Below are 25,984 nucleotides of genomic sequence, written 5' to 3'. Positions count from 1 at the left end.
AAGTTTTAAGAATGTCATTAGTATCGCAATCAGGTGATTGGTTCTGCTATTGTTAATATGCTCTTTGCGACATTATATTTTCAAGTGCCACTAAACTCAATGATGGTGTTTTAATAGGGGTTAAAAATCATTAGAGCGGTATTGGCGCTGAGCATTCCTTTTTATTTGAAGAGAAAGTGGACAGATATGCATGTGAAGAAGAAAATAGAAAAAAACTACAAGATAGAAGAAATAGGGGCCACGTGAAGGACACGAGTGAACCCAAGTCGAGTGATTTCAAGACTATTTCACGTACTGGAATAAGAGAAGAATACATAGAGCCTCAAGTGATGAAGACAAAATATAAAATGAATGCTCAGGGCAATTTGAATGGAGAAAGAAGCTTGAGTTAAAAGAAAGAAAACAGAGGGAAGTAAAAAGGGGAATTCATGGAAGCAGTCTTGGTTTCCTTCAAAGAAACATAGAGGGTTTTCTAAGATGGCGAAGACAAAAGGAGAGGAAACAAGCAACAGGCTTCAAACAGGAGCATTCATAAAAAGAAGATACTTACCAAGTTAATAACCAATCGCCAGCAAATAAAAATCAACCTTATACATTAAATTTCAGTCAAAATATTTAGAACAAGTAAAAAGGAAGCCATTTATTATCATTTTTAAATTTTAACTTGAGAGTTTGTATGCTATCAATAAAAAAAAACTAACCCGATTGAAGAAAACACCATATTAAATTAGTGTTTAGGGGGAATATCATACTAATAATGAGGAATCATTGGCTTATGCAACTTTTTTATCCTTCCCCTATTGGAGTTATTCTCGAGCCTTTTCATTGATCACTCTCTTTCTCGATTTTTAGTGTTCAACAGTGTGCCCTCTAGCTTTCTTTTTTGAGCTAAGTAAGAGCCCTAACTCTCCCCTCTTTTTGTGTAAGTGAAGAAGATAGAAGAAGTAGTTCATCCTCTTTGTTAGACATTAAGGGCAAATTTATCAAGCTACTCATAACTAATGCAAAATCCCAAGACCCTTGTTTGAACCTTAGAACTCTTCAATCGATTTAGAACATAATTTAGATCACAAGTAAAAAAAGAATCAAATTTGTTCAATCACCCAAATGGTAGAAGTTAAAGAAAACCCAAGAAAGATAAATGATATCCCTTGAACCCAATCTAAACAAGCACCAAGAACAATTGAAATAGGAAATCAAAATTGAAATACAAGTGATAACAATTGTATTCCAAATCAACACCTTGTGCATAAAGTGAAAAGAAAGCCAAAACACTCTCAACTCAATTCTGAAATTTTTTATTAGAACTCTTGATGTCCACAAAGAAGAGTTTTTTTGGTATTTATAGCTAAAGAAATCAATGATAAGTTACAATACAATAACTACAATTGTAACTCCCACAATAATTAGGTTAATTATGTGGTAATTACAATTGTAACTCCAACAATAACTAGGCTAATTATAGGCATATAATTGTTATATAACTCCTTGTAACTCCAATCTTCTTAACCAACACCACTTATTGTTTGTGGCATCATATAGTTATGGACTCATTCTTGTAATAACATTAAAACAAGACTTAATCCCAAAATGAGTTATATTTAACTATATGGGTTTAATTAACTCAAACTAAAATAAAACAATCCAAAATACTTAAAACAACTCAACTAATCCAGCTTATACACAAGGTTTATTCATCCATTATCAATAAGACTCAAACAAGCCCAAATTATCCCAAATCACTTAAATCCAATTAAAGTTACGAATTTGGGTTGTTCAAAAAGCTCATATTTGAACTTTCCACAATTAGCTAGCCCATCATCCATATGTTTTTGAGTAAAAACTTGGAGCAACTCTTTAAGCTTCTTTACCTTTGATCTTGTTACTGGTCCGCTGAAACTTTTTAGGTTTGGAACTGTATTTGTATTTACATCATTTGAAATTTGCTCCAAGTCACCTTCTGATGCTCTTTGAGTATCTTGAATGTTTTTAACTTTGTTTGCATCATTCTCCCTCCCCTCAAAAGGATTCGTCCTCGAATCAATTCCTGCATCAATTTCAAAATGGGATAAATCAGATATGTTAAATGCAGCCGAAACACTATACTCACATGGTAGGTCCACTTTGTAGGCATTTTCATTTATTTTGGCTATGATTTGAAATGGACCATCCCCACGAGCATCCAACTTAGATTTCTATTTTGATGGAAATCGTTCTTTGCGCATATGAACCCACACCCAATCTCCGAGTTCAAATGAAATCTTACGCCTTCCTTTATTGACAAGGGATGCTATTTGTTCATTTTTTTCTTTTCAATGTTCTGCCTTTCTTTTTCATGAATTGCTTTAACCAATTTTGCTTTCTTATGTCCATCCAAATTAGAAATGTCACTTATAGGAATAGGCAACAAATCAAGTGGAGTTAAGGGATTAAAACCATACACAATTTCAAAAGGAGAAAACCCAGTAGAAGAATGTATACTCTGATTATAAGCAAATTCAACAAATGGTAGCATATCTTCCCAAGTTTTAACATTCCTTCCAATTAAAGCTACGAATTTGGGCTGTTCAAAAAGCTCATATTTGAACTTTCCACAATTGGCCAGCCCATCATCCACATATTTTTGAGTAAAAACTTGGAGCAATTCTTTAAGCTTCTTTGCCTTTGATCTTGTTACTGATTCGCTGAAACTTTCCAGGTTTGGAACTGTATTTGTGTTTACATCATTTGAAATTTACTCCAAGTATCTTGAGTGTTTACATCATTTGAAACATTTTGATGCTTTTTGAGTATCTTGAGTGTTTTTAACCTTGTTTGCATCATTTCCCCTCCCCTCAAGATACCAGAATGATGCAAATAAGGTTAAAAACATTCAAGATACTCAAAGAGCATCAGAATGTGACTTGGAGCAAATTTTAAATGATGTAAACACAAATACAGTTCTAAACCTGAAAAGTTTCAGCGGACCAGTAACAAGATCAAAGGTAAAGAAGCTTAAAGAGTTGCTCCAAGTTTTTACTCAAAAACATATGGATGATGGGCTGGCCAATTGTGGAAAGTTCAAATATAAGCTTTTTGAACAGCCCAAATTCGTAACTTTAATTGGATTTAAGTGATTTAGGATAATTTGGGCTTGTTTGAGTCTTATTGATAATGGATGAATAAACCTTGTGTATGGACTGGATTAATTGAGTTGTTTTAAGTATTTTAGATTGTTTTATTTTAGTTTGAGTTAATTAAGCTTATATAGTTAAGTATAACTCATTTTGAGCTTAAGTCTTGTCTTAGTATTATTACAATAATGAGCCCATAATTATATAGTGCTACAAACAATTAGTGGTGTTGATTAAGAAGATTGGAGTTACAAGGAGTTACATAACAATTACATGCGCATAATTAGCCTAGTTATTATTGGAGTTACAATTGTAATTACCACATAATTAACCTAGTTATTATGGGAGTTACAATTGTAGTTATTGTATTGTAACTTATCATTGATTTTTTTGGCTATAAATACCAAAAAAACTCTTCTTTGTGGACATCAAGAGTTGTAATCAAACATTTCAGAATTGAGTTGAGAGCGTTTTGGCTTTCTTTTTACTTTATGCACAAGGTGTTGATTTGGAATACAATTGTTATCACTTGTATTTCAATTTTGATTTTTTATTTCAATTGTTCTTGATGCTTGTTTGGATTGGGTTCAAGGGATATCATTTATGTTTCTTGGGTTCTCTTTAACTTCTACCATTTGGGTGATTGAATAAATTTGATTCCTTTTTTACTTGTGATCTAAATTCCGTTCTAAACCAATTGAAGAGTTCTAAGGTTCAAGCAAGGGTCTTGGGGTTCCGCATCAATAACAATGTCATTTTAAGGAGCCAAACTTGAGACTAGACCAACGAGCTTGTGTAGCTTTCAATATTCGGTTTGGCTATAATGAAGAGAAGAAAAGATTACATTTTAATGGATAGGGCTTTAACTAATTTGTGTTAAAATTTGAGATTATTATGTTTATATTTGTAAAGGCCCGGAACTTAAAAGGAAATAAAATCATGAATTAAGTGCGAAAGCGAAATAATAGAGTTTAGGGTTTACAGAAAATGAAGGTTAGTAAAAATCATAAAAACAACTAATGAACCTCTTGATTTAAGTAAATTAATTTATCATAAAAAAACCATTTATTACATATATTTACCGTTGCGAGATTTCTAAAATTGACCTATAGAGACAATAACTCAAATAAGGTTCCAATCTCATTTTCAAGTGAGTAATAACAACCACTTTCCATTTTTATTTGCATACTGGTATCTTTGGAGGCCCATAAGGATGTCCCACTACGCGTGAACCAATATCCAATATTGTTGACTAACCAGCGCTTCCATATCTCGTCCGGTATGAGCGTCAAAAATATTATCTCTCAATACTCCGTCCGGTGTGAGGGTAAATCGAACCGTCCCATACCCCGTTCGATATGAACGTTAAAAATATCATTCCTCGATACCCCGTCCGGTATGAGGCAACGTTCACGGTATGATTCTCTATGTACCCGGTTCGTCTAAAATATCCAATAAGGCTATCATTCATTAATTTACATGACCAAACAATTTTTCGTTTGTATATTAATTTTCAATTTTACAATCAACTGTAAATCATGTAAGACAAGCAATATGTATATTAAAGAAACATAATTGAATCATTTAACCATTCCAGTATATCATCATGTATTTAAAACTGTAAATTCAACAATCAGTTAAGCAGAATAATAAATAAATAACTAACCGATTTCTGCCTCCATTGGTAACCTGTAATTATTCTCAAATTTTTTTAAATTACACAAAATACTATATTACCGATCATTAAGCTTCAATTCCATAATAGATAATAAGGTGATGGATTCTTACCCGAATCAACGCTCGAACTATCGAACTTTCTACTGCACCTACTAGTGATCTTCGGATTTTTTGAATTTTTATGCGGAGGTTAAAATATGTTTTACGTATCTAAAAATGCCCCAAAAAATCCAAAATCGGTGTTAAAAATCTTTTCCAGCTAATTTCAGAATTCTGACACGGTGACACCACCGTGCTCCGGCGATGGCAGTTTGCCTTGGCCTGGGTGTTTTCGGCTAGTTTTAGTCGGTTTTATACTCATTCATGCGAGAAAACATGTTAGGGGGTCTCGGTTGGCCAAAAAAAAATCAAAAATGAAAACCTACCGTCTGGTGCAACAGCTCTGCCGGCTCACTTTTGCGGCTGAATGTTTTTCTTCAGTCAATATATAAAAAATAGAACGGTGAATAAAACGGTAAAAAAATTGCACGAAACGAGAAACGGGAAGGGGTTCATCGGAGGCAATTGCGAGTTTTATTCGCGATTTCTGGCTCACCCGTAGTTCTTTTTGTTCCGATTTGGCCATGGGGGTGCTCGGAATCAAATTCCGAGCTGATGGGAGAATTTTTACCTTTTTTGGCAGTTGGAGATGGCTCCGGCACGACGGCGAGCAGTGGTCGGCTCTCTTTTCCAGTGACTGGTTTTTCTTCTCCGGTGGGAGGTTAGTGATTAGGGTTTGGATTCGGTGTGATGCAAAATATTTATACCCGTCTCGTGTTAATCTAGACCGTTCATCGCGTTTGATCTCAACCGTCTGATCGCGTTTAAAGAAAAAATGGGTCTGGACTGTTCATCGCGAGTTGATCTCGACCATCCGATCGCATTTAAAGAGAAAATGAATCTGTGCTGTTCATTACGTTTAATGTTGACCGACTGATCGCGCTTGAGGAGGGAACAGATTCAGATCGTCCACGCGCGCGGGAACGCTTCCGGGCCGTCCGATCGCGGGGCACGTGGATCACTAGTGTGGCCTCCCGCATGACACCGAGTCAGTGTACCTTGTCACGCGATGCGCTCCGGTTCGTCAAGATTGCTGACTGGGCAGTCTTACATAGTGTAATTTTTTTAATTACATTATGACCCTCAGTTTTCGAATTTTCTTTCAAAAACATCATCCGAACCCAAATTTTCACTCATTTTTCTCAAAATTATTTTTAATTTCATCATCAACTTATTTTTTTTCATAATTCAACACTAAATTAAAATTTATTAATTTCAAAAATCGGTTTTTATACATTTTTTTATGTTAAAATTAATCCCGAATCAAATTTTGGATATGAATATTACAATATCTATAGAAAAAACCGATGAGAGATTTTTCATTATGATAATTTGATAGTACATTACTAATAAAATTGTACGCTCATGTATAAAGAATTTTTCTTCAACAACTCTATAGAATACACATAAATAATATTTATAATAAATATAAAATATATTTCAAGATAAATATAATAAAAATTTTCAATAAATACAAATCCCATCATATAAATATGAAATATTCCTAAGAGAAGATATCTTATTAAGCTACATCAATAGTAAGTTTTAATTTTATTATATTGATAGTCATGCAAATAACAATTGAAGATATCTAAATAATTTTTAAAGAATATAAAATAAACTTAAACATAAAAATAATACATCCACAATTTTTTTAATAAGAAGTAGGAATCAAATTTAAATTATTTATTTTATAAATAGAAATATTATTTCATTTAAACTAAATTTTACTGGGAAATACCACATATCTAATTTAATATTCAAACCCTAAATGTTATATGCATTTGTTTTATTTGTGGGTGATGACGTTAGTTGACGTTTTAAAAAAATATCAATTTGTTTTATTGAAAAATATTAATATTAGAAAATTTATACTATACACATATACATACACGTTTTCCTATATCACCACCTAAGATATAAAAATACTAATAAGACATACACTGAAATAAACACCCACGTTCTTTTTGTCCGTTTAATATTTTGGCCGGTATTTTCTGTCACTACCATCTTCACCATTTCGATTTTCGAACTTCTCTATTCAAACAGAGCTCGGAAAGTAAAGGATTTTCCTGGGAAACAAACAGTACAACCGGAGATTCAACATTAATGGCAACAACAACCACCTTCGATCCCAAAACCCAAATTTACACATCCCCAAGACCACCCATCAACATACCCACAGAACCAAATCTCTCTCTTACCTCGTTCCTCTTCCAATCAATCTCTATTAGTTCTTCGCCACAAAACACCGCCCTCGTTGAATCCGATTCCGACGAAGCTTTGACCTTTGACCAACTCAAAACCAATGTCTGTAAGCTCGCTCATTCTCTTCTCCACCACCTTAGACTCTCTGCAAACGACGTTGTTTTAATCCTCTCTCGTAACTCCATTCACTTGCCCGTTTGCTTCCTCGCCGTCGTCTCTCTCGGCGCAATCTTCACCACCGCAAACCCTGCTTACACGCCGGCCGAAATTTCTCACCAGTTCAATGACTGTAATCCAAAGCTCATCATCACAACACCCGATCTTCTCCAAAAAGTCAAACAATTCAACGTCCCTGTACTCCTCTTAAAACCCATTAAAACCCCGTTGCTAAAGACTGATGATAATGTTTTCCTTTACGAAAACTTACTGGAACTGGCTGGCTCGGTAAATGAGCTTCCAGAGATTGTTGTGAAACAGAGCGATGTTGCCGGGTTTCTTTACTCATCGGGTACGACGGGGATGAGCAAGGGAGTGATTTTAACTCACGGAAATTTTATAGCGGCGGCTCTTATAGCGACGGCAGATCAGGAGCGTTACAAAGAGGAGAGAAACGTGTTTTTGTGTGTTGTCCCGATGTTTCACGTGCTGGGTTTATCGGTAATAGTGTACGCGCAGCTGAGGAGAGGGGACAAGGTCGTGTCGATAGAAAAGTTCGAGCTTGAGAAGCTGTTGAGGTGCGTGGAGAAGCAGAGGGTTACTCACTTGTACATGGTGCCGCCATTGATGCTTGCGCTGGCCAAGAAGAGGAAGTTGATGGAAGAGTATAATCTGTCGTCGTTGAAAGAAATCGTGTGCGGTGCGGCGCCGGTGTCGAAGGAGATGATGGAGGAGTTGGCTAAGAAATTGCCTCGTGTTCCTATTCTTCAGGTTTTTCTTTCCCTTTTTTTTTTTTTTTTTTTTTCTGTATAATATATTTTTCTACGCCGACTGCCAATGTTTGGATCTAAAGGTCTTTAAATTTAAAACTTCATAAACTAGGTTTCTTTCAGTTTGTTTTACTATATATTTTTTTTATTAATATACTCTTTTTAAAATACTAAATTTCACTTAGATAATAACTAATTATTTTACAGTCCAACTTCTATTTTAAAATTAAAATAAAGTATTGATGTGATTTTTTTTATATATAAATATCAATTCAAGTTAATATCCAACCCTTCAAATAAATCGATTTGTGTGATTATTTTAGTTTATCTGTCTCTTTTTCTTCAATTTTTCTATCAAAAGAAACTAAATTTTAAATTTTTATTTAATTTTTAAATAAAATATATTATTATTAAATTTTAAATAAAATGTAAAATTAATAATTAAATTAATTTTATTAAATAAAATTAATACTAAATCTAAATTCTTAAAGTATTTCTTCAATTGGAGTTGGGATAATTATTTAATTAAATTTTATTTAATTCCTAGTTAAATTTATTACATATAATTTTTTAATATTTAAGTTAGCTCATTGTTTAAAAATTCCTTAAATACTTTTTAAGAATATATATTAGTGAAATTGGGCTTGGATGACCCGGGGAGTTAGATTGGGCTTAGGCGACTCAAATTGTGTATGCTTGGGTATTTACTATATTTTAAAATATTTTTATATTTTAATATATATATATATAGAAGACTGTTAAGTATTTTTTGCATATATTCTAATACATTTATTACATGACTTAACTAATAATTTAGAATCGGGTCCAAATCAGACTAAACAACTTTAAATATTTTATATCCATTTATTTTTTCTTTAATTTTTCTAGCATGCAAAGAAAAAAGAAAAAATTGCATTTTTTTAATTTCCTTTCCCTCTAGTTTTTTTTTTCTTTCTCGTCCCCTTTAACTACCTCATAAGACCATAACCTCGACGCTCTAAGAAGGTTGTCACATTTGCATCAAAACATTAGAATATAACTTGGAGGGCTTCACATAAATTAGAAAAATGATATCTTGAACGAGCTATCATAACCTATCTTTAAGTCAGATCTCTAAAAAAATACTATAGACTTATGAAAACTTTAATTCACTAGTCGACAAACAAGACTACACGTGTCTATACTAACAACTAAGGTAAGAAGGTTGATAGTTTATTGGTCACATATAATATCTTAATATTACCTCAAGTTAATCCTCTCATGTGCTTTGTTAATCAATAAAGAACCACGTAAACTCCCAAAAATTACCCTCATGCTGCTACAGGCCCCAATCACTAGGTTCTATAAACATAATAGCAAATGAAGATGAAGGTAGCCTTTTTACTATTTGAACAACCCTTGAGAATCATTGTTGTATTCTCATCATCGTCAACCACATTACTAACTTGACTGTTAAGGGATTTCCCTCGAGCATATCTTTAATATCCATTTCCCCATTGTTTGTTTTACAGGGTGACAAAATAAGAAATTTCACACTATAGCACTTAATACAATTTATTGGACTTCTCCATTTATTCTTAACAAAATGAATACTTGAAAAAAATAAAGAAGAAAAGAAGGTATCATTAATAAGAAATGAAACATAAGATACCTTAGTCATCATGTTTAGGGAATGAAATCTATATGGCCTTTACAAATACTTTGGCCACAAACAAGATGAACTCAGGCCCCATGGAGTGTCACAAGACTTTGGTTTCGGTGAATTTAAAAATAAGAGACCTTAAAAACTGTATGAATTCCCAAGATCTTCTTAGCCAAAAAACTGTATGAATTCCCAAGATATTCTTAGCTACTTAATGATAATAGGCATGACTTTTTCATTGTGTAAGACCTACATAAGCATATAAATCAATAAAGAAAAAATTTTAGAGAGCTCGATATGAAAGGAATGAAACAAAACTATCACTTTCCTTTGTAAGTAACAAGTAGATTTGGATCTTAAGATAAAGAAACAATGGAGAGAATAAGTCTTTCCACGAAATTTCTAAGATTAAGGTAGGATGGTATAGTTGATCCTCCCCTCATTGTTTAACATCCCAACTTACCCTTTTTCACCAGGCTTTAAATTTCTAGACATCAATAACTATAAAAAAACTATAGAATTGATTTATATGGAAAACTTTAAATCTAAGATACTAGTTTATGATGGCATGAATATCATGCTATGTCACATCTTCCCTTTAACTCCTTAAGAGGCTATAGTAGTGGTACTCCACACTTCAAGTATGGTCAAGTTAAACATTTAGATGATTTATAATAATAACCCACTTTATCAATTTTAGAAGATGGAAAAAGAACCTCATATCTCTTTTTAGGTTGAGGGGAAAAAAGTAACTAAGAGAAAACAATTACTTGATTTAACATTTAAGTCTAAGTGGAGGCTATATCATCCACTAGTATTATAAGGACATGGAAATGTTATAGGTCTCTTACTAAAAACACCTTTAACCACCATATGTGCCATAATTATCAAGGCCCACTCATTGGACTAGGTGCCATAATAAAAGCCCATGCCTCACATGTACAAACTCACCAACAAAATCAATATCCATATAAAAACCAATAAATTATAAGGGGCTTTATATATACCATCTAAAGAGATCTAGCCTCCTTTAACTCTAAAAAAAAATGCAAGAGTAACCTCCTCCACTAAAAGGGATAAAAAAGGTTAAAAATTGAGACACCACTGATACATTTAAGGATTATGACTTTGAAGGTTTTGCATTCTCTCATGACAACACCTTGGTTGTTACAGTAATAATATTAAACTTAAGAGTCTACTTAGTAACTAGTCCTTGTGGACAATAAAAGTCCAATTTAATAAAATTAAAGTTATTTTGGATGTGTTTGAACAATTATAATAGTTGGACTTTCCACTAGAGGATTCAATGGCTTAGCCACAAAAAAATAGAAAGCTCAATCAACTTGCCCACAGTTGTAGGGGAGGAGCCCTACATAAGCATGATTATGATAAAATTCCTTATAGCCAAAATCTTTTAACCTATAATGTTATATCTTTTGACCTTAATTTTTTTCTTTAAATAATATTATATTCCCTCATATCAATGATGAAATTTCTGATCCATTCCAAAATTAGTAAAGTCCAAGATGACTAAATGGAATGAGAGCAATGTGACCTTATTAATAAAGTTTTTGGGAAAAGCACCAACGAATTATAACACAAAATCTTGCCTTTAAAAACACAAATCATTGGGGCTAGTTGAGGTGATAGAGGAAGATCCCTTTATTAGTTTTCAAGTAACTATAATAAAACCCCATAAAAAGTAAATATAAGTTCCATATTGAAACACACACTAAAAAAATAGTGGGTATTCATCCTAGATGAACAAAGAAATTTTTTTGGTAAGAACCTTATACAGATACCAAGGCCATAAATGGCATCTTGTTGACTTTCTCTCATTGCATATGCAAATTTGATTGAAGGCCTTAGACACTGAAAAAAGTGGCAATACAAGAGGAAGTTACCATATAGAAACAAATTAGCCTTCCACCAGAACTGAAAATTTAGATTGATATTAGCCATGTTATCTTAGTAAATAAATAAAATAAAAAGTAACGGATGTGTATAAAATTCTTTGGACTTTAATAAAAATGTGCCCATAAAATTCATAATTTATCGTAGACTGTTCATTTGATTGATTCCAAAACAAGGCCCATTCTAAGTAGAACCCTTTTATACATTCTTCAGATATCATCATATCTTAATGCATCTTAAAGACTAAAAAAATTTATTTGATCAACCCTATGAATACTTATCTTTCCAAGAGATGTTATTCAGGTGGAAGAATGTTAGGCCATATGCCAATGCCTGTTTGATGAAGTGTTTAAGCCCAATTGTGGAGGAAATTTATAAGTATCCATTAATAAGTAAAGAAGCATAAGCCAAGACCAACATATTGAAAGATGTGTTCTTGGGTCGAATATAGAAAATTTCTTGATTTCCTAGTATCTTAAAAAAGAATTGATGTTACCTCAAGTAAAATGCAAACTCTCTAAATAATTTTTTTAAAAGTAATAAAAGATATATTAACTCATGATCATGTTTGTAACCTGAAGCATTTATTATTAAATTCACTAAAAACAAGCCTCTTATTCTCTTAACTAATTAAAAATGTTATTTTTTCCCCCTATTACTTGAATAAACCTTTAGAAAAACTCTACAGTTATCCATAAGAGTATCTTACATTTCCTTTAGTTTGATGTTAGTTAAAAAAAGTGGCAAGAAGAAGGTCAAATTCTAATCTCCTTCTTTAGCCAAGTTTTATAAGACTAAAGTCTCAATATTTGATCCTAGAAAAGACAAAAATTATGCTTTTCCAAACTATTACACTTGTGCCATTACTTGTAGGCCCATCTAGTTTTAATGTTAACTGATAAACATTAAGGCCCATCTTACATGATATAGACACTTTAGAAGGACTATTGGAATAAGCTTTTATGAATTATAATTTCCTTTATAAAGCCCAAAGAGGAATCATGGGGCAAGTATTAATTGACTTCTTAGTCAAGATGACACCACAAGAGTAATACATTTGATAAGTCTCAATAGATGAATCCATTGAAGTTGAAGGAAACATAATCTATTTTAGACTATTAGAACATGCACGGGATTTTAAATAACCATAACTCATACAAATTCTATAGAATATGGCTAGGCTTGAAACAAAAATTCACAGACCTTGAATTTTATGACTACCTCTCAAAGATTGAATTTATTAAGTCTAGTGATGAATTTATTAAGTCTAGTGCTATAGCTAGTACTCCCAACCTTGATATGAAGATAACAAACACTACAACACCCAATATTCATGTGCTTGAGATAACCATTATGATCATAAAATATAAGAAAGACTATTGGTTGGGTTGTCGCCCTCGAACCACTAAAAAGGTGTCACATTTAGTTAAAACAACCATATATAACTCAAAAGACTTGTTATACATCAAAATAATTTTATTTTAAATTGCTTAACTTCATTTTCCCCAACCAATGACCCTAAAAGATATTTAGTACTTGTGAAGGCACTAATCCATGAGTTGTTACACAAGGCCATACACATCAATCTCAATCGCCAAGGAAATAAGTTAGTGATAATTGATTAGCCATGTTAATTTATATCCTCAAATAGCAGATATCCCATGATGTCCTCATCTCACCACAAGTCAACCATCCTTTCAGTCTAAATCACATAAAGTTGTGGAAATCACTCGTAAATTATCATACTCTTTAATATCCAAGCTCTTATAAATACCTTGCCAAATAACAATAAAAATAAGAGTTTTATTTATTTCGCAAGTAAATTAGAAATTTCTACACCATAAGAGGGGCATATAATGTTTTAGGGAGTTTTTCCTTTTAAACATGTCCTTAGTGGGTAAATAACAAATTAAGCCAATTGTTTTTTTTTCTCATATAATCACGAGCTTTAGCTTTAAAAGTTGAAATTGAGTTTTTGTCGATTTGACTTTGATATAATAATAGTAAGAGTAAATTATTAAATTAGTTTCTAAAATTTGGTTTCAAATACTTTTTATTAATCTTTGGTCATCGATATATATTTTTATTTTAAATGTCTAGTTTCTTTCTATTTCATAATAGAAAAAATAAAAATAATTATGTTATATGTTTTAAAAAAATAAATAAAAAATAATTTTGACTAACTAACTAAATTAATAAATTAATGACAATAAAAATAGGCCTAATAATATTATTAGATTAATTACTTAGTTAAAATTATTCTTTTCGAGTTATTTTTGAAGCTTTTGAACATGGTTATAACCATTTTAATTTTCTTTTCAGAAATAGAAAGAAACTAGTTATTTGAAATAAATGAAAAATATCAGGCATTAAATTGTAACGAAAATTTAAGAACTAAATTGTATAAGTATCAAACTTTAAAGAATAATTTGATAATTTTACTAATAAAAACTTGTATTTCCTATTAGAATGAATATGGATGTAACCCAAGTTATAAAATAATTGGTTGATGAACCAATTATAAAATAATGGTGAATACGGTACCTGCAGGGATATGGAATGACAGAGACATGTGGGATGATTGCACAAGAATATGCAAAACAAGAGTCTCCTTACCATTCTGGCTCCACTGGAATCCTTGCTTCCACATTTCAATCCAAAATAATTTCAGTCTATTCCTCTAAAGCTCTGCCACCCAATCAACTAGGAGAAATATGTGTTCGAAGCCCCAGTATCACTCAAGGTTAAATGTCAGTTTTTATTAATTACCTTACATATATATGCACACACTCACTAGAATTATATTACTTTTTGTATCAGCTCATTAAATTTTATCATGCTATATTTTGTTAAAAGGACTTTATTTACTTCATCTATGATTTGTTAGGTTATCTTAAAAATCCACAAGCAACGAAGTTAACCATAGATGAAGAAGGGTGGTTACATACAGGAGATCTTGGATATTTTGATGAAGCTGGAAGATTGTTTGTTGTGGATCGAATAAAAGAACTTATCAAGTGTTATGGCTATCAGGTATTATACTTAAATTTAACCTCTTCTTTTACACTTAAACTTACTAAAATAAAACCAAGATGTATAAACATGCTAAGACGAATAAATGAGTAATATAGGGTTTTATTTATGGGAGTCGTTATAATGCCTAAATAACTAAAGGATAATAGGGAGAAAGATAGAAAAAAATACTTGTATGTATAAGAGTTCAGGAAGTGTTACTATGTCAATGTTTTTCACTTATTTATAGAATTCTTATGTCCCTTGGTTTTGTAATTGAAAGTGTTTGTTGGCATTACATAATGAACGTAAGAATTAGTAGTAAAGTCACGAGTAATACTAACCATTGATAGAGAAATGATCGAGAATAATGGAAGAAGAATATATCTCCTTTAAAGAGCCACATTTTGTTACTTGTCATTCTATCTATTGACTTAGCAAGCCATTTTGTGCCATTTATCATGCCATTTTCTACCACATAGCTTTTTATATACTTCAAATTTTGGATGTTGAAAGAAAATGAACTTCACCGACTAAGCTATCTAAGCTATCCAAAACTAATGTTTTTATATAAAAAATGATAGGTAAAAGAGAAGAAAAATACCGAATTTGCACAAGTAATATTCAGTGATGGCGGAAGGCGCAGAAGTGGGCGAATGGAGAGAGAAGCTCTTCGCAGGAGTGGCTGAATGACATGTGTACATATTTACCTACAAAACAACTAGAAAATAGTGCAAGAAAATAGGGAGAGCAGGTAGGGTTTCTCGGGGAAGAAGACGAGTTTAAATACCTGTTTTGTTCCCGAGCCTAGTTGAGCTCGAACACATCGAATCACTCTTTAGTGAAACAGTGCATTTTGGTATGGGTTGGGTTAGTCTATTTTTATATAGGCCCTATAATATCCCCCCTCAAGATGGAGAATAGACGTTTTCTACTCCTATATTGATCATATACTTCTTGAGAAGCTAACTAGATAGAGTTTTAGTGAAAATATGTGCTAGTTATTGCTTGCTACTCACATGCCTCGTGACTATACCCCCTTCATGTACTTTGTCTCTAACTAAATGGCAATCTATCTCAAGGTGTTTGGTTCTTTTATGAAACACAGGATTAACAGTTATATGTATGACAGCCTTGTTATCACAATATAGGTATGTTGCTTCTAAATTACATACTTTAAAGTCATCAAGTAAGTACCTTATCCAAGTTAGTTCATAGCACACACTAGCCATGATTCTATATTCCGCCTCTGCTGAAGATCTTGAAACTGTTTGTTATTTTTAGATTTTCAAGATATCAATGAATTGCCTAGAATAACACAATATCCTATAATAGACTTTCTTGTATCTGAGCATCCTGCCCAGTCATTGTCAGTATAAGCATTTAATTTTAGCTTAGATGTATTTAAGTAAAATAAACCTTGACCTGGTGTACTCTTAACATACCTTAGGACTTTATATACAACCTTTAAGTGACAATTTCTAGGACTCTCCATGAACTAATGTATAACTTGAACAGAGTAAACTAGATCATGTCTTGTCAATGTGAGGTACATCAACATTCTAATCAACCTCTTGTACATTGTTGGATCTATTACTGGCTCTCTTTCATCCTTTGAAAGTTTAATATTCTGGTATAGGGGGAACAATGAGGTTTTTCTTCCTAGAACCCCTGCATCTTTCAAAAAGTCTAAGACATATTTTCTCTAGCATATATAAACCCTTCTCTTTAACCTAGCAATTTCAACGCTAAAGAAATACTCTAATTTTCTTAAATCCTCAATTTTAAATTTGTTATCCAATGTTATCTTTAGTTCTTTAATAACAGATTCATCATTACTTGTCATAATAATATCGTCAACATATATAAGTAGTATGGTAAAGCTCTCACCATTTGTCCTCACCAACAAACTGTAGCTAGCCTTGGATTGCTTGAATCCTTATTGAGTAATAAACTTAAAAATTTTGGCATACCACTGTCTGGATGCTTGCTTAAGCTAAAATAAGTGTTTTTGAAGTCTACATACTTTTCCTTCTCTCCTTTTAAGATGCCTAGGAGGAAGCTCCATATACACTTTCTCATTTAATCTTTATGTAAAAATGCGTTGTTGACATCTAACTATTGAAGGTGCTATCATCTGATTGCAGCTAGAGCCAATAATACTCTTACCAAGACGATTTTGGCTACATGTGAGAATGTCTCTTGATAGTCTATACCTTCTCTTTGAGTGAAGCCCTTAGCAATAAATCTAGCTTTGTGTCTTTCAATGGTCCCATCTACTTTGAATTTTACTTTGTAGACCCACTTGCATCCTATTGCTCTCTTCCCTATTGGTAAATCAACTACTTTCTAAGTCTTGTTTTCTTCAAGAGCTTGGAGTTTGTTTTCCATGGCATTTCTCCAGTTTAGGTCCTTGCTGGCCTCCTTATATGAACTTGGTTCATTATGGGATGCTACAGTAAGTATGTACTTCTTGTGTCCCCTCATAAGTCTACTTTATGTAATTGTGCTTGATAGGGGAACGACACCACCATTGCAGACTTGTGGATCAGACAGCTTTATGCAATCACTGTTTCCTTAAATTTGATCACATATATAGTCCCTTAAGTACTTTAGTGGCCTCTTTGTCCATGTTGATTTTCTCCTTGGAATTTCATTGTCCTTCATATGGTATTCTTTTTTTTTTCCATCAATCATTTTTTGATTGTTGGATACCTCTTTTATCTGTGTGAGGTTCCTAACCTCCATATCTAGGCTATCTTGACCCATCACTTGGTTCCGAGTGTTGTCTTGTATAAAGGTATTTGATTCTAGTTTGTCTATCAATATATTCCTAGGCTTATATATAGTCTGCATATCTTTTATACACTTCTTTTCTTTGTGAGAAAATACTTTTTCATGAAATATTACATTTCTAGAATAATAACCTCATCAGTCTCTTCATCTAGCAATTTGTATCCCTTTATACTAAAAGGATACCCTATGAACACACATCTTCTTACTCTTGTATCAAATTTTCATCTTCCACTCCATAAAGTAGACGTAAAGGCTAAGCACCCAAATACTTTCATGTGACTATAATTTGATTTCTTTCCATGTAGAATATCAAAAAGTGTCTTCCCACCTAACACAGAGGAGAGTGTTTTGTTAATTAAATATGCAACAGTAAGAACAAAATCACTCCAATACTTGGTGTCCATTCCACTTCGAAATTTTAATGCTCTTGCAGTATCGAGTATTTGTTGATGCTTTATCTCCACTCTTCTATTTTGTTATGGAGTTTCCACACAACTTTTCGATGCATAATTCCCTTTTCATCATAGAATCTCTTTATTTGAAATTCTCTTCCTTTATCAATTCTATTCACTCTCATTTTCCTGTCAAATTGAGTCTCAACAAAAGTGCAAAAATATTGTAAATGTGAACCTGTTTCAACCTTACTTTGCATCATATATACCCAAGTACATTTAGTAAAATCATCAACAATCGTCAAAAAATATCTAAATCCATCATAAGAAATTTCATTACAAAGTCCCCAAATGTCACAATGTATTAAATCAAAACGTTGTTCTACTTCATTATTGATATCAGAAAGTGAAAATTTATGCATTTTTGCCAATGGGCATAGATAACATAATTTAGAGTCTTTGTTTGCTAACATATCAAAATTAAAACTAGATTTGGGTGAAGGGTGTCCAAGTCTATAGTACCGCATATCAAAGTCTCTCTCCTCTTTGCTGGAGCTTTGTAGTGTCATTCCTGTAAAGATTTATTGGCTTGCATTTTCTGAATCTTTGGGTTATCTAAGCTAGTATTGTCCATCCTTAATCTCGCCCATCCCAAGTGTCTTCCAGGACAAAAGGTCCTGGATGATACAATGTTATTATAACAAGATTAGACAATATCTAATATCATGTGTTAATCTTCTTGTAGATATTAAATTAAATCTATATAAAGGCAAACATAACATATTGTTTATACAAGCTTATCACTTAATTTTACTACTTCTACATGAGATATATCTACATTTTCTCCATTCGGTAATACAACTTTAGATCCAATATTTGATGTTATCTTAGTATATACTTGTGGTGTGTGTACTGTGTGATCTAAGGCCTCAGTATCAATTATCCAAGTTGTGTGTGTGTTAATATTTTTATCTATTGTGTATACATTAAAACAAAAAAACATACCAGAGAATGCAGTGAGTTTCTGATCCTGAATTTGCTCTGAAGTTACTTATACCATATTGACAGTAGCTTGACTTCGTTGAATAAAGGCCATAATTTGGTGGAGTTAATCCTTTATTAATAAATTGTGCTCTTCTCCCTTGAGTTCAGTTTATGTATCAATAGAGGATACTTGATTGATGGTGGGTTGTCTGGTTTTATTTTGGGTCCTTTGTCCCTTTGCTTGGTTATTATCTTTATAGCATACCTCAGCCGTATGTCTTAACAGATTGCAATGGGTGCATATAGGTCTATTTCGATTAGTATTAAAGCATATTTCCAAAAAATGTCTAGTCTTCTTGTAATAAGTACAATAATACTTCTCCTTATTTAGGCTAACAATTCTCTATGGTTTGTTGGCCTCTTTCATATCCGTGGCTCGATTAGTGATAGATTTCAAAAAAATTTCTCTCATTTTCTCTTCTTGTTGGATGATAGAAAATGGCTCGTTCAAACTAGGAAGAGGCTTCATTGCCAATATTTGGGACATTAAGTTGTTATATGACTCATTAAGACCCATTAAAAACTTCTTTGTGTGATCTCCCTCCTGGTCAATAATCGGTTTAAGCACCCCACATGTAAAGATGGGAATGGGTTTATAATTTATGAGTTCATCGATCAGAAATTTGAGTTTTGAAAAATAAGCCCGTACTGGCTCTTGATTTTACGTAAGTGCAGATATCAACTACTTAATTTGATACACCCTAGTTGCATTTTGTACAACATGCCTTTGTTTTAGTTCATGTCATAGTTTATGTGTTGTTTAAGCATAAAATGTGTCGGTCTTAATATCAGGTGAGAGTGCATTTTATATTAAAATAATCACTATATTTGCATTATTTCCAGTGTGTTCTCAATGGATCCATTGGATTCGTAGGTTGTGTTAGGGTTCCATCTACAAACCCTATTTTGTTTTGTATACTCAAGGTCCGTTCCATAGAAATTGCCCATGTGTAATAATTACTGTCAATAAGTAGTTCCGGGACAAGAACTGCCATAGAATTCAATGATTTATCAAGATAATACGGGCTATTGACATTTGAGGGATTTAGTTTTGTTATGGCCAAATCCCTAAAATTTGGGTTTGGGTTTATAGTAGTTTGATAGAAATTTTGACTCTTTATTCCTAATAAGTTCTGATACCATGAAAGAAAATGAAGTTCACCAACTAAGCTATCGAAAACTAATGTTTTTATATAAAAAAATAATATGTAAAAGAAAAGAAAAATACTGAATTTGGGTAGGCGGTGTTTGGTGACGGTGAAAAGCGTGAAAGCCGGTGAACGGAGAGAGAAGCTCTTTGCAAGAGTGGCTAAATGATGTGTGTACGTATTTACCTGCAAAACAACTAGAAAAGAGTGCAAGAAAACGAAGAAAAAATAAAAGCTTTTAGTGTGCATCGGTGGTAGCAGAGAGGAGAGCAGATAGGGTTTCTCGGAGAAGAAGACGGGTTTAAATACCTGTTTTGTCCGTGAACTCAGTTGATCTCGAACGCACCGAATCACTCTTTAGTGAAATGGTGCGTTTTTGTGTGGGCTGGGTCAGCCTATTTTCATATAGGCCCGATAACAGATGTATCCTATGCTTCTTAATTCCTCCAATAAAGTTTGAAAGAATTCAGTTTTAGAAATTTCTTTAGTTTATGCATTATGTAAAATATTTTACTTTAAATAGTAATAAATTTAATTTAATTATTTTATATATATATTTTTCCAACATATATTTTTTGTGTTACCAATGAGAAATTTGGATGTATCACAATCTTAAGCTAGAGAGTCTTGCCACTAGTGATATCATCGATCATTACACCTACCGCCAACTGTTACCATGTAATGTCCCATGCGTCCTAAAAGTTTTTGGACTTAAATTATATTAATTATTTCATATTTTAAAGTACTATGAAATCCAAGGCCTAAACAATCTTTTGAAATTTAACTTTCATTTTATTGACATAGTTGTTTTGTAAATATAAATAATAAACTATCTCAAAATTATTGAGATAATTAATTATTTTATATTTTATTAGGTAGCACCTGCAGAACTTGAAAAATTGCTACTTTCTCATCCTGAAATAACAGACGCTGTCGTAATTCCGTAAGTTCAAATATATATAATTTTTTTTTACCCATTTTATAAATAAATTGATTAAACTTTCGATCTTATTTGTAGATTTCCAGACGCTAAAGCTGGTGAAATACCAATTGCATTTGTGGTTCGCTCTTCCTATAGCTCGATAAATGAAGATGATATTATGAAATTAATAGCAAATCAAGTAAGCAAGAGAAGAACGAAAAAAAAAAATCTAAATAGAGTTAAAATATAATTAAATAGGATTTGAAGAATTTATTTTTGATGGATTTCTGGTGTATATAGGTTGCACCCTTCAAAAGATTGCGTAAGGTAAGTTTCGTAGCTCATATCCCAAAATCAGCTTCAGGGAAGATCCTAAGGAGAGAGGTTAGAGACAAAGTTAGATCGAAAATTTAATCAAATGGCATTGGTTGGTATGTTAATTATCATATAGTTCATTTGCCAAAGAAATTTTTGTTTGATTATATTTCTTTTAGTCTTTTAACCAATTTTGGGATCACAAGGTTGTAATTTTTTTTTAATCAATTCTCAAAGCACAAAGTTACAATATTTGTATGCTTCTTCATTTTGGTCTGCTCGATTTTCTCTTAGTTATTTTCTTAGCTAGAAAGGAGATTATAAGAAAAACAAAAAAGGGAAAAAAGAAGAGAGAAAGAGAGAAGCATGCATCATTAGTTTTCAGAAAAAAGAAGAAAGAAAGGAATATTTAGAAACTTAGATGAAGGAAAAAGCTGGTAAATGTTGGAGAAAACAACAACAGGAGAAGTTAAAAAAGAGTAATGAGTATGGAGGGAAATATTCGTTGTGTTTGTAATTCTGACAACCCTAAGAAAAGAAAAAAAAAAAAAAAAAAAAAAAAAAAAAAACCCTACAATCATTCCCACAACCAGAAGCAGAAGATTCAATTTAACAAACTCTCTTTCTCTGATCTGACATTTTTTGCTACTCTTTTCTTTTACCTGCAACAAGTAAAAAAAAAGCTACTTCTTTAAAATTCCATTTGTTTCTTGCCCTTCATTTGTTTTCTCTTATTTTTTTTTTTGATTAATTATATTCATTTTCATATATTAAAGTAGATTCTAACATTATATTCATTGCATGGGAATATTATGTTACTTTATTTTTGTCTTAAACTTTGTACTATCCTCCATCTTATATAAATTTTTTTAAGAAAAAAGAAATTGAAAATTAGGCAGTGGAAAAATGTAATTTGCAATTTGAGATAAGGCTCTGGGCATACCTCACATGCTAATCTATCACAGTTTGTTTTGTATACTTCTAGGACTATTTCAGCTCATTGTCAAGGACTTGTAGATAATTGGCCAAGCCCATTTCCTAAACTTCAAAGATTATATAACCCAATTCATCTCTGTCTATATATATATATATATATATATACTTATACACATAAAGTCACAGGCTTTCATTATATGAGTTTCTGTTTTCAACTTTTAATTTAACAACCTTTGACTGTAAGCATACAGAAGAGTCGTTTTCAAGTTGTTGAATGCTTTTTATCATTTCAGCCCTAATTCACCCTCTAATAATTTCTTTACCAAACCCATTCCTCTTTCAATTATTTTTCCAAAATAAAAATAACCATTTTGGTTTAAATCTCTACTCAGTCTTAATAAGCTAATTATACTATTCCTTCTCTATAATTATACATGAACTATCTCTATCATCTTTCTCCTATGCCTCGTCACTTTACCCAAACTTACACCACTACCAAAATTTGCACACCCTTTTGGATTGATGTTACAATTTTGAAAATTCACGTAAAGAAAAAACTTTTTTTTTTTTCTTTTTTCAGATGGGTCTTGATCAATATACACATTGGTTTGTTGAATTAAGTATAGAGTTTCTTGGTGGAGGAGAAGGACTTTGGTGGCCCATTAAAGAGAGGCTTCTAATTTTGACAGAAGATGCCATTGGTATACTAATTGCTATAAAGTTCAATAATTCAATATCACATGCTTCCTCCACAAACTCTCAACTTTCTTTTCTTTACTATTTTGATTTTTGATTTTTCAGTGAATTGAAAATGTTGGGTAGCTTATGTGAAACCCTAGGTCCCACTTCTCTGAAATTTCAGAGAAATTCTAACTAACATGTTTTTGGATTTTTTCCCTCTCAATTTGCTTTGACTTTTACATCTCTTTTCATTTACTTCAAATTCAATGTTAGGAAGTGATTGATGTTTAAGTGTTTGTAAAGTATGATTAATTTAATTAATATATTTCCTATCTATCCATTCAGTCTTTTTTCTTTTCTTTATTCAGCTTTGAATCCTTACCAAAGACCAACAAAATTATGTGCATGCTCTCTAATCACCAACTCTAAACCATACACGTCATTTTCTCAATATTATCTTTAACGGTAAAGAATTGATCTCGTTAATAATAATTTATATGATAGAGATACAAAATTTTATTTTATTTAGTTATAATATCACTACTGCACTCAGTCCCTTAAAAAAAAATCAAGTTTTAAGAGATTTACAATCTATCTCTTAATATCTTTGATTTCAAAAGTATTTGGCAATAGAGTTTTTGACAACTTTAAAGGACTATCATACATGTGCTTGATTTTAATGTAAGCCAATCCTTTAGAGGTTCCTTGTCTCATACAACTAGATTCTAGGAACTATAAGCCATCATCTATTCAATTAGAATTTGGGTTTTTGATCATGAAATCATCTGACCACTTAATAAAACCATGTACCTCAACACCAACCATCACCGCAAAAAGACTAGCAATTGGCAACAATTTAATAATAAATATTTAAAAAGTTTTTGTTATAAACTTGACATTAACTTACATTTTATGTATATAGCCCACTTAGAGGCAAGAGGGATATTCACATCCATAAAAATTATAATTCACCACACACTTATAAAAGGGTAGGGAAAGTTAAAGGCAAATGGGTTATCAAGTATCCTTTAAAACATTTATATCACTATAAAAGTAGCCATTTGGAAAACCCTTTGTGTAAATATTGCATCATCATTTGAACTTTTCATCATTTTTTTTTTGTAGTTTAGAGCCACAAAAAAAGAGACTAACTAGTAGAACTGAAAGATTAAATTAGATTGTTAGAAGAAACAAGGAAAATAACCTTACCTCAATAAAAATATCACTAGTTAGGAATCTTCATGAGATTCAACATTGTGGTAAAAAGAGTATAACTCTCTTTATTTGACCTTCATTTTGAAAACTCGAAACAACATAATCACACAATAGAAAAAGGAAGCCTAATTGGGACAACTTCCTAGATCCTTGGAACATTGTTAAGAAAAAATTGGGATAAGAGACTTATAAACTCTAAATGTGCAAAGACACTGAACTCCTAGATATTTGGAACATTAAGCACCTTAAGAGATATTTTTAATAGGAAGCAAAAATCTAGAATCAGTCAAAAATTTAAATTCTTATCTGCTATAGAAAAAATGTATAATCCCAAAATAACGAGTAAAATCATTAGTCAAGAACAAAGTGCATAATCAATGAAAGAATTACCCATAAATCTCCATTTAACTTTGCACTACTCATGCACACAAAACATGAAAATCTTCAAGTATATCTCAATATTAATAAATTCCCTTTAGCCAAGCTAGAGTACATGTATAAAAGAACAAAAATAAAAAGTTCATCTAGTCTAATCCGAGATATACTAGAATTCTAAATTACCTTTTTGAGGAGAATAATTTTTAGGTTTCCTGAGTCCAATATAGGAGTACAAATAAAACTATAAGTTTTTTTTTTCAAGAATAATAACTTTTAAGTTCCTCCATATGATATAACTTAAGTTGTAAGGTCCATTTTTCAATGATGACAATTTTCAAGTTCACTTAGTATAATCTAGGGATTAATTTAAATTATTAATTTTTCCTTTTAAGGAGAATAAATCTCAAGTTCACTATAATTTAACAGTAAACTTAAATTGAAAGTTTCATTTTCAATGAGAATAATTTTTAAGTTTTGTTAATCTAATTTGCGGGTTCATTAAATTTGAAGTTCTACGTTTAAAGGAGAGCAATTTTCAAGTTTCCTCAGTCTACTATGAAGGGTACACTTAAACTCTAAATTCTTTTTGTTTTTTTTCATAGAGAACATTTTTTGTGCTTTATTGATCTAATCTAACATTTAATTTTTGATGTTTCTTTTTTAAGGAAAATAATTTTTAACTTCTTCCCTCTCAACTCAGGGCATAAAATTCAGTTTAATTTCCTTTTTTTCATGAAAGTAATTTTTAAGTTTTATTATTCTAATCTAATGGGATACACTTAAATTTAAAAGTTTTCTTTTTTAACTAAACTAATTTTTGAGTTTTCTTGGCTTCATTTAAGGTTTATAATAAATGTAATTTTCTAATTTTTTCCATGAAAGAATTAGAATACTCGTATTCAGGATTCAAGCCTAAAAGATTTACTTAGTAGTTTCTTCAGATAAGATTTCTCCATCTCTTTTTATATCATTATTTACTAAAATTAAGAGAATAATAGTAATAAAATTGACTAGGCTTATAAAGAAGCAAGAAAGGGAAATGGAAGAAAAAATGAAAAAACTTGTTGGATCCTAAAATATATAAGCAGTCAAATAGAATCTAATGTACAACTTAGAGCCTTGTTCAAGTCACAATATTTGTTAGGAAAAAAGGATTGAAGCTGCTTATACCCATCGAATCAAAAGCCAACAAGCCCCCAAAATGCCAAATAGTGGCCATTATTTCACTTAGAGCCTCCTTAAAGTATCAAATAAACCTTAGTTGTAAAATTACCATTGATGAAGGTAATCATGATAATTATCCTCAATAAAACACATATATTATGAAGAGATTGGAGTTTTTAAGAAACATAGCAAAAGGAAAGCATGTATGTTTCACAATATGAAAAGTCACCATGATAAGTGCCGCTTACAATTTTTTGACAACTAAAATTAGCTAAAGTATCTTAGCAAAAACACTCTATTCTTTAATAAATAAAAAAGAAAAATTCCTTAAATACACCCAAAGAGGTTTAGAAAACTATTTTAAAAAAATAGGCGGCTTTACACATGCTCAAATGAAATTAA

The 25,984-nt window shown here is 31.7% G+C and overlaps 1 protein-coding gene across 4 annotated transcripts; it reads left to right on the top strand.

Annotated features, from left to right (window-relative positions):
- Positions 1-6,770: 6,770 nt before the first annotated feature.
- LOC110810751 (putative CoA ligase CCL10) lies at positions 6,771-23,048 on the top strand. Of its 4 annotated transcripts, XM_088209689.1 has the most exons (6): positions 6,773-8,024; positions 14,130-14,322; positions 14,467-14,612; positions 20,847-20,914; positions 20,990-21,092; positions 21,194-21,460. In XM_088209689.1, exons 1-6 carry the CDS (start codon positions 6,999-7,001, stop codon positions 21,305-21,307), a joined length of 1,650 nt encoding a protein of 549 aa, XP_088065815.1. In that variant the 5' UTR covers positions 6,773-6,998; the 3' UTR covers positions 21,308-21,460. The 4 variants fall into 4 exon arrangements, 3 of the variants coding, with proteins under 3 accessions (XP_088065816.1, XP_088065815.1, XP_088065817.1); XR_015814016.1 differs by lacking the exon at positions 20,847-20,914 and having other exon boundaries at positions 6,776-8,024; XM_088209690.1 differs by lacking the exons at positions 20,847-20,914; positions 20,990-21,092; positions 21,194-21,460 and adding an exon at positions 22,725-23,048 and having other exon boundaries at positions 6,771-8,024.
- The last annotated feature ends 2,936 nt before the right edge of the window (positions 23,049-25,984 follow it).

This window comes from Carica papaya, chromosome 8 (assembly GCF_054855325.1).
Source record: "Carica papaya isolate Zhongbai chromosome 8, ASM5485532v1, whole genome shotgun sequence".
Lineage (NCBI taxonomy): Eukaryota > Viridiplantae > Streptophyta > Magnoliopsida > Brassicales > Caricaceae > Carica > Carica papaya.
The sequence above is the reverse complement of the archived record's forward strand: the minus strand, read 5'-3'. Positions and strand labels throughout refer to the sequence as shown.